The 9414-nt window shown below is 29.7% G+C and overlaps 2 protein-coding genes across 6 annotated transcripts; one reads left to right on the top strand and one right to left on the bottom strand.

The window, feature by feature from the left end:
- The first annotated feature begins 3085 nt into the window (after window positions 1–3085).
- LOC108561529 lies at window positions 3086–5861 on the top strand. Of its 5 annotated transcripts, none has more exons than XM_017919504.1 (3): window positions 3086–3166; window positions 3350–3495; window positions 4960–5861. In XM_017919504.1, the coding sequence occupies exon 3, from the start codon at window positions 4988–4990 to the stop codon at window positions 5402–5404; it is 417 nt and encodes a 138-aa protein (XP_017774993.1). In that variant the 5' UTR covers window positions 3086–3166; window positions 3350–3495; window positions 4960–4987; the 3' UTR covers window positions 5405–5861. The 5 variants fall into 5 exon arrangements, with proteins under 5 accessions (XP_017774993.1, XP_017774991.1, XP_017774990.1 ...); XM_017919502.1 differs by having other exon boundaries at window positions 4955–5861; XM_017919503.1 differs by lacking the exon at window positions 3086–3166 and adding an exon at window positions 3284–3297 and having other exon boundaries at window positions 4955–5861.
- Window positions 5862–6368: 507 nt separating this feature from the next.
- Window positions 6369–6894, bottom strand: LOC108561530 (protein FAM32A-like). The gene has a single exon (XM_017919506.1). It carries the CDS (start codon window positions 6770–6772, stop codon window positions 6437–6439), a length of 336 nt encoding a protein of 111 aa, XP_017774995.1. The 5' UTR covers window positions 6773–6894; the 3' UTR covers window positions 6369–6436.
- Window positions 6895–9414: the final 2520 nt, after the last annotated feature.

Raw genomic sequence — 9414 nt, 5'->3', positions numbered from 1 at the left:
TCTCTCTCCCTGTTTTTCTTTCTTTTTCTCTGTTTCTCTCTTTGTATATCCTTCTCTGTGTTTCCCTCGGTTTCCCTTCTCATTTATCAAGAATTTGACACAAATATCGTTTTTAAATAAATTAAGCGAATTAAATTTTTGTTAATATTCTAAACCGTAATTTACTCAAAGTACATTTGCAGTATAAGCGCCAAGTAGAACATACGCGTTTTAAAATGATCGGGTTAAGAATTCGGGAATAGTGCCCATATATTCAAAAGGATCTAAAGCGATTTCGTTGCATACACTTTGATATCCGAGTTTCCAGGAAGTGCTCATTTAGTAGTTGGCATGAATTCCGCACCGATAAATCCAGCATGCATTAATTTCAACGTTATTCTAAATTAAGAAGATAAAAATAGTATAAGAAAAATCCTATTTCACTATCTAAAAAAAAACATTTTGTATTGTTCTATTAACCCTAATTTTCTATTGTCTTTCTTAGCTTCCGGACATAATAAATTTAATAAAAAATAAAACGTAACAATGAGAACGCATCGATAAACGATAGATAACTAATATTAAGTTATTCCCTCTCACCGTTTGATCATCATTCCTCTTATCTTTATAATTATAGTAGGAAATACGCGAATGGATTGCTCCGAGGTTAAAATTATACGCGGCAATCAAAAAGTAGTTTCGTTTTATTAACTACCGACCATAAATACTAGTTGTTCTTGTTTCTTCTTTCTTTTCTTATTCCTAGATCCTTGGTCGTTTGAATTTCTTATATTACCCCAGGGCTCCACAAAATTCCACTCTGATTATAAACACTTCATAACTGCAAACCAGAGATAATAAAATTGTTCATTTACTTCTTTAAAAAAAATTGTCCGTTTCATTTCCTGCTCCGATTTTCGCCGTAAACCCCGAATTGCTATAATTTAATTTAATTAGGCATAATTTATGTTCACTTTCGCGTCCAGCAACTGTGACTGTTCACACTTTAGTTGTAAACATAAGCTGTTTATTGGTTCAGCCAATTTTGATTCGATTCGCGATCTGAATATATCTCAATTAAAATAATTTGCATACTTCTATTGCGAGTTTCATTGGTGTTGACCTCAGGCCCAAACGGATGTCGCTTCCTGATATTAGTTAAAATTTATTTTAATTTCGATTTTATTACTTGAACCATAAAAATAATTTGTTTACGCAAGAAAAACAAACAGATGGAGAGTTCGCGCTTCCAAGAAAACGCAGCTTTTTCAATTTGTTTTGTTCTTGTTACCATTCGTAACGATATTGAAGAATTTGTAGAAGTAACTAGGACACATTTTAAGTATTCCAAACGACGCCTTCAAATTATAGTTTAATTTACTTTGATGTATTGCATAGCTAATCATTTTAATAATGGGTATTAAAAGTTCAAAGAATCTATAAACTATTTTATGTGTCTATTGTTCTTATTCGGACAACAAATGATTGTAAAAACAATATGAATCCGTTATGAATTAATTATGATGGAAGTGGTCGTGAAAGTGTTAATATTTGAAGAGGGATTTGTAAATGTAACTGAAAAAATAATGCATTAGAGCTTTTAATTCTCATTCAATATTTACATTTTTCTTACATAAATATTAAGTAAATTAGTCCTTGATTAATCTTTAATGGTTACTAAGGATTGGATGGGTATTTATGAAGAAATATGCCAATGGGTTGGCTAATATTCTTCATACTTATAGAAAAAAACACGTAATAATTAGATTGATATGAAATGAAAAGGAAAATAAATTGTTAGTATATTACTAAGTTTCTATAAATTTGTCAACATTACATTCTGTTTGTAAAAAAATCCAGATACCTTTTATAATTAGTAATAGCTTACTAAGATATATAATAACAATAACACTATTTTTTTGACGCATATAAGGATTGGTATAGCCTTTGAAATTGATTCTCAGCAACAGTTGATGTATTATAATGTAATAGATTGGGTTGTCGTAATACAGGTATCCCCCGACTTACGAACTCCCGGACTTGCGAACAAAATTATAAGAGCTCTAACTTATTACAAGGAGATATATAGTGATAAAAAATTAACTGTCCAAACAAAAATTGATAATTTCTTTAATAAAATATAAAATTTTTGGAAGATGTACTATCTGTTTTGTTGCATTTGTCGTTTCTTATTAAATAATTGTGATATCTAGATTGAAAAGTATTTGTGAGGAAGTTTTTTTTTTCAAATTTATGCAATCAGTAATACGGAATTTAACATATATGAAAGTAAAAACAATGATAAAGTGTGGTAAAATAAGTATATTTTAAAATTCCACCGACTTACGAACAACCCTTTGGAACTGAACTAGTTCGTAAGTCGGAGCATACCTGTATATTGTTATTTATATGTAAATGTTTAATATTAACAAAAAAAACGTGAATTGCAAATATTAAATTCGGAAAATTGATCTTTTGGTGTTTCTGAAGCGAATCAATTCCTCAATTTAAAAATATTAATGCATGATTTTTCAGATGTAATATGAAAAAATATTATTTTAAGATAAATATTTTCATTACATTTTTACTGCGGATTAAACTGGTATTGATTGAAACAATAGATTACTTTGTAACAAAAGTTTTTCTATTTTAATCGAAGATTATTATGTTTCCAAAGAGTATTATTTCCATTATAATTGTTGTATATTTACGTTTTCATCAGAAACACTACAATAATGAAATATATACATGAATTCATATAAACGTACATTTTGTTATTGATTGATAAATGATACTATAATAAACAATAATTGATAATACACAATAACAATATTTTAAAAATAGATTAACAATTTTAAATGTTTTAAAATTTTTCAGTCCCATCAGTTTTCAGCAGGTTTGAGTATGATATATTGTTTCTTTATTTACCAGATGTGTAAATAAAAAATATAAGATTAACAATTTATATTTTTGCATGTTATTTTACAAACCGAATTTGAATTTTTTGAATACATAGAAGATAAATAAAATGGAAATATTCGACTACTTTTATAGATAGAATTCGTTTCTTTAGAACCTTAATTTTTTCAATCATAGAGTAGATTTTATTTTATTATCACTAACGCAGATATAAAATACAATAATTGAACAATTAAATATAATTTTTATGGTTCATGGAATAATTGCGGTAAGTATTTTATTTGCATTTAAATCGTTTATCGCGAGATAAGTCCTATTATTCGTTGTACACAATAATTATTTAGTTTTGTTTAAAGTGTATTGAGAATAGATGATTAAATGAACAATTTCTATGAAAAAGTAATCGGTAAATCTTCGATTTGAAGATAAATTTAATAAAATGAGTTTGCAGGAGAAGATGTTGAATGAAGGAAATTTATAAAAAAAAACGAAATTGTAAACTTGCTCCACTTCGCCAAAAGGCAATGCGATCTGAGGACATCTTTTATGAAACGGATAATGGACGTGCATTATCCTGAGGGCAGGTAATTTTTCCAAGTAAGTTGTCGTGTCCATCAGGAAGAGATTTACAGAGACGTCTGTTAAAGTATGATGTGAACAATGAAATACACTCCTTTCTTTTTCACCATTCCTTTACGTTAGGATCGCCAATATTCAGCGGGATTTATTCATTCGCTTCAGAAAGAGCATTAAATCCGAAGGTCAGTTTTCCGCAGAAATTCTGGGTTCTCGCAGGATTATTTATGTCCATGCGGTTCGAGCCCTCCGGGTGTAGTTTATATGTGTGTACAGCGTATAAGAGGACACGCGTGTCCCGAAACCAGCAACATCTGCCCGAACATATAATTCTACCATAACGCGAACACACTCACAGAACTAACGGACGTAAATTACGTAACTCTCGTTCCGTTTTCATTTATTAACTACTCCCGAATGGAATAATGATAATGCAGCATCGAAATTATTATCATTGCTGTAATTATCACAATATTGCGCAACTCTGGCGTTTTTAAGTAATGATTGGTTTAGTTCGAAAGTACACTTAAAGTTTGTGAACGGAGAATCGAAAAAGAAGAAAAGAGCGCGAGAAAAATAAAAATAAGCGCGATAGAAAAATATATTTATCATCTCTAGCATCTTAGTTGATTTATGTCCCATGGAAAGATGTATGGTATAAAAACGTAAAGGATGTCCATAAGGAAAAAAATATTTCACCCTTTTCCATAGCTTATTTATAGAATTACATAAATAAACCACAAAATATATTCGTTTAAGTAAATGTATTAAATCGCATATTTATATTATATTTATATACAAGAAGTTTACTTCAGTTATACAAAATAGGCATTTTGGGAAAAAATTTCTCTGTAGTTTAAATTTTGTGAACAATAATTTTAAAAATAAGTTAATAATCGATAATATTTTTATACGATCATAATAATAAAACGTTTAGATTCATAATAATTATTAATAAAACATATTTGGTCTTTTGGTCCAAATAGAACAATAAACATTTGTAAGTAATTACGTAAAGAAAATTTTATGAATAATATTTAAATTGTTCTGTAATGATTGCAAACATTAATATTTACAAATATAATTTGGGACTATTTTCATTTAGTTTAAGTTGATGTTTCATTACAATTATATTCATAAAACTATACCCAGCTTTTCTATTTCTATACTATTGCTGTATCTGCAATGTATCTTTTTTCTTACCGTGTTAAACCGTTTCATTTTTTTTTCTTTGTAGTAATCCTGAAGGATATTGCACTTATACAATGTATTTACTCAGAAAACTAAACATTTCGTTTACCTATTGCTGTTTGTACAAGCACCTGCACTAAACCGTTCCTGCAGCTTTCTCCAAAAATTACATTTTTTCGATGAAATCTGTAATAACTAGTTTTCAAAAACCGTCCCCTAACTCCCACCCTTATTTCCATCAGATGAAAAAAAAAGAAAAAAATAGGATTTTTTTTGCTCAAATTTTCAGTTCAGTTCTGTAAGACTAAGTGAGTGCACAAAAATGTCAGTAGAAAACGTGGATTCCGGAATACACATCAATTTCTACAGATCCGAGGAGGAATCCATATCAATTGATGAAAACGCAGCTTATATTAGTTTGGACGAAGCTTTGATGTTGCTCGCACCCCCCAATTCCTCAGACACGGATGATGAGTACATTACTCTGTACAAATTCGAGGAGGAACCACCGAAACCTAAGAAAGTGTTAAAACCTGCGGAACCTGCGCGAATCCTAAAAGAAGAGATTAATTATGCCCCGCCTGAGAAGAAGCGAATAGCCAGGGCGATATCCGCGGCAGTTGCTCTGAGGCCGAGTAACAACAACAACAACGTTACCAAAGTTCACAAAGTCGAAACCAAACCAAAAACATCTGTGATGATGAAGAAGATTTACAAGGCCATGAGAAAAAGGAGATAAAGCGGTTAGAACAATTACTTTTTGGACTTCTGGAAAGTATATCAAACAATTTATTTTGTTTACTTATTCTTACGGATCACTTATAACCCGTTGATAATCCAGAAGTTGTGATATTTGTAGTAATGAAAATATTACAGTTTATTTTCGAGTTTACTTTTACGTTTTGAATTAAAAAAAAATAAATATTTACTTTTTCTAATTTTAGTAATTCTAAATCTTTTAATGAGAACTCTTTTTTATCAATACAACACATCTTTAAATGAGAAGATCGACAAATTACTAATTAATTCTTTAGCCACAACTTAACTAAATTGTTTTAAATAAAACACGATTATCGATATTGATCTCTGAAAGACTATGTTAATAGACAACACCTAGTAAATCAGAGTGAATGCATATACTAATTATCTGGTCTATTCTAATAACAGGTGTCATCTAATTACTGATAACGTAACCTAGTTAGAACGTGTATACATATAAACCATTTACTAATTACAAATTTATTTTAGTCAATTGAATATTACTATTAATCCACTTCAATAATATTAGGTCGACTAGATTACATTGACTTTTTTGTGTGATAACAATTCCAGTCTGCACAATATATTATATTTTAATAGTAATAAAAAAAACATATTGTAAACATCAAAAATATTTCAATAACTTTAATATATAATTATAATCTAATAATAATCGTAATTTAGATTACAAACTATTCTATCATTAAAAATAAAAAGAATGCGCGCGTTCATCGAGCGTCGCCGATAATGTAGAGATCATTTTGAGTAAGGTTCAAGACATGGCTAAATGTTTTTCTTTATGTTAGGCAATCTGTTATGTTTTCTGGACATTTGTTCTTGTGATTGTGAAATTTATTCTGAAATACAAATATATATAGAACATGAAAATAATGAAATAATATAAAATTAGGCTTTATAAAGAATGAATAAAGTACAAAGTAAAGTGTCAATTAAGGTTATGATTATTCTGTATTTATTACAACGCATTTTGACAGCACACAAATAATCAAGTTTATTTGGTCCAAGAGACTTTGGGAATGTCATAGAATTCGGTAAGGTTGTCCAGATCCCTATTGAACTTCTCCACTTTCTCTTTGTGCGTAACGGTTGCCTTCTCCAGAATTCGTTTGGTCTGATTCTTCTCCCGCATATTCAGAAACGCAATTTCAGCCTTTGTGCGTTTAACCTCAAATTTCGTTTCTTCTGTTTCGTTCTCCTCCATGAGAGATATCTCCTCTACCAGCTGTTTAGCCTTCTTCTTGTTCTTCTTTTTCTTCTTAATGCCACCATCCCCTTTCATCTTCAATTTAGCCGGAACGGCATGAGCGTACGGATCTTCAGACGACATCTTCACTCGTCTATGCTCTGCGTGTATACTGATTCGTTACTCTTTTGTATTTTGGGTCTTTATACTTTTGGGTCATCCCCCAAACTGCAGTTTTACTACCACCTTAGTTCTAAAAGAATGTTTGCGGACATCTTGTTTTCCCTGTTTATACTTCTAAGAAAAATAAATTTAAATATTTTTTATTTTTAAAGCATTCCAACTACAGATGACTCACTAAAACTACCATTGAATTTATATTTTTTAAACTTATAATCTTCAACATTCTCTTATCTCAGTTAAGTTAATTTACTTAAATATTAATTGATAGAGAACAATAACCACTTAGTTTAGAAGTCAAAACATTTAAAAACTTCTTTTTGATTTTTTTTTAAGTTAAGCTACACAATTACATAATACTTATCATATTGCTTTTTATAGTTATATGTAGTTAGGCTAATACTTCACATTTGGAGGTTTAAAAAAAAAGATAAATAGTTACATTTCACTTCGTATTCTTGTCAAAGTTACATTTTTTTTCATGAAATTCTTTAGTTTTTGATATTAATTGAAAACCTGTTTCATTCTGGAAAATAAGTCAAATATTACAAATAATGACATATATGATTTAAGTTGTACACGTGTCAACAATATTTGTCATAGTAACAAATGTTATGTAATTCTAAAAGTCATTTAATCATTAATCCATAATTTCATTCAATCAAATATAACAAAAAAGCAAGTATTATTACTCGTTAATAAATGTTAATATTCGAATTAACTCCACAATATCTAATTTCGGGTTCAATCAAGCATTGTTTATACATTACTCTGAAGGAAACCAAATAGTAATATGTTTTCAGCAAGCAAATACATATAGTGAACTGATGGAATTTCAAGTTGATACACGTGTCAAATAGTTTTTTAAGTTTCCAAATATAAAATTACTTTTGTCATTTGAATTTTTGTAATATATAATTATAAAATACAAATTATTTCAGTTAACACCAAAATGAGTTTATTTTTTTCCTCGTACATTTCAGCATTTGCTTTTGATCGGTGGCATTGACAAAATACCAAACAAAAGCAGAAGAGATTTCATTCATCACGAAAAAGAGCAAGTGGGTTCAATATAAAGGCGAAATTAAATGCAGTAAAAAAAACAAATTAGCCTTTAGGAATATTCAAGAGTAAAATCCAATCCACTGAATTGCGGGAATCGCACAATACATTAAAAAGTGGATCACTACAATCGGAATTTAATTAAGAATTGGAAAAGATTACTTGCTCCAAAAAGTTTTCTGAAAAAAATGTCTTCTCAAACTTATAATTGAAGTAAAAACTTGTGATGATGTTGTATATTGTAGACATTTGTTTTTTGTAAACTTCCGAATGGAAGTTTTTACCATTATATTCTTCTGCAATTTGTTGGTTGGCTGCCGTCTTGTGGGTTAACTTCAGTATATTGATGCTGTGCGATTCCACTATTCCCTTTGTGTATCTGCTTCTATCTTTAACACTGTCATTGTCCATCGACTTGGCTGAAGGTCCATATGCTGAACCTCTTTCATTTGACTGTCCATTCATGATGAACGATGGCCCTATTGCTACAAGCACCGAGAGGGCTCATAAAGGGCCTGGCTTGACCAGGATTCGAACCGGCGCCCATGAAATCATGTATAGGGCGACTTAACCATTCGGCTATTAGTCGCAATTTTATTATATAAGAAAATTATAGTACAAATTATATTGGAAAGACATTACCTCGTCAAGTTTTATTAGAAATTTGATTTCAAAATAGAGTTCACCTCATTAGCAATTTAGGAGTCATAGTGAACTGTGCATTATGTGACAATTATGCTAAAGCAGTTGTCAATCCGGAATCATTCATTATTCAAATGAAACTATTAAAGTCCGACAGCACGTAAATCGCAAAAACGGACGTCGCTCCGATTCTACACCTAATTTTCGTTTCATCATCATGACTCGTACACTACAGTTTCACGTCTCCTCTGCGATAATGGAATCCGTTCGGCTAATTAGATTGCAGCCGCCTTTGAATCAGAAAAGTGCAATGGTCCGGCAATGCGAAACGGATTTATTCGAGCCAGAGATCCCATTTTCCCTTCCCATCCTGAATTGTCGTTCCAAATTCTAACGGAAATCATTTCTCATTCTGAACTTTGTAAACTTTTCAGTGAAATATTATTTACGATCTTCTCGCAGAGATCACAAAACATTTTCCTTAATTTATTAAAATATTTCAATCGAAATTCTGTGCGAAAAAGAAAAAAGAAAATATATATTTTTATAAGATAAATTCTTTTAATTTGTATAGGACATTATATGAAAATAGAACGAATTGGAAGAATTTTAACGGGAAGTTATAAATTATAAATCTTTATAATTAAACCAGACATGCATCATAAATCTTGCAAGTTATAGCTTATTTTAACAAAATAAATACCATTAAAAATATTAATTAATTCATCAGTTTTCATCAGAAAAACATTTTTTATTATTGTATTATTTTTAGCATTAATTCAATCTATTTAATTTACATTTAGTTGTATTCAAGATTAAATAAATCTAATATTCTTTCAAAGCTGGATTAATACTAAAAAAAATAGTAAATTGCAATTTAAGGAAAACGGTTCGTACTTGAT

This window comes from Nicrophorus vespilloides, unplaced genomic scaffold (genome assembly GCF_001412225.1).
Source record: "Nicrophorus vespilloides isolate i.1.1-1 unplaced genomic scaffold, Nicve_v1.0, whole genome shotgun sequence".
Taxonomy (NCBI): domain Eukaryota; kingdom Metazoa; phylum Arthropoda; class Insecta; order Coleoptera; family Silphidae; genus Nicrophorus; species Nicrophorus vespilloides.
The sequence above is the reverse complement of the archived record's forward strand: the minus strand, read 5'-3'. Positions and strand labels throughout refer to the sequence as shown.

Excerpts from the sequence above, each read along its gene's own strand:
- LOC108561529 (XM_017919501.1), top strand. The coding sequence starts at position 3,146 with ATGGTTCATGGAATAATTGCG. Across the intron at positions 3,167-4,954 it reads TGGTTCATGGAATAATTGCG|TTCAGTTCTGTAAGACTAAG; the intron begins GTAAGTATTTTA and ends TCAAATTTTCAG.
- LOC108561530 (XM_017919506.1), bottom strand. The coding sequence starts at position 6,772 with ATGTCGTCTGAAGATCCGTACGCTCATGCCGTTCCGGCTAAATTGAAG.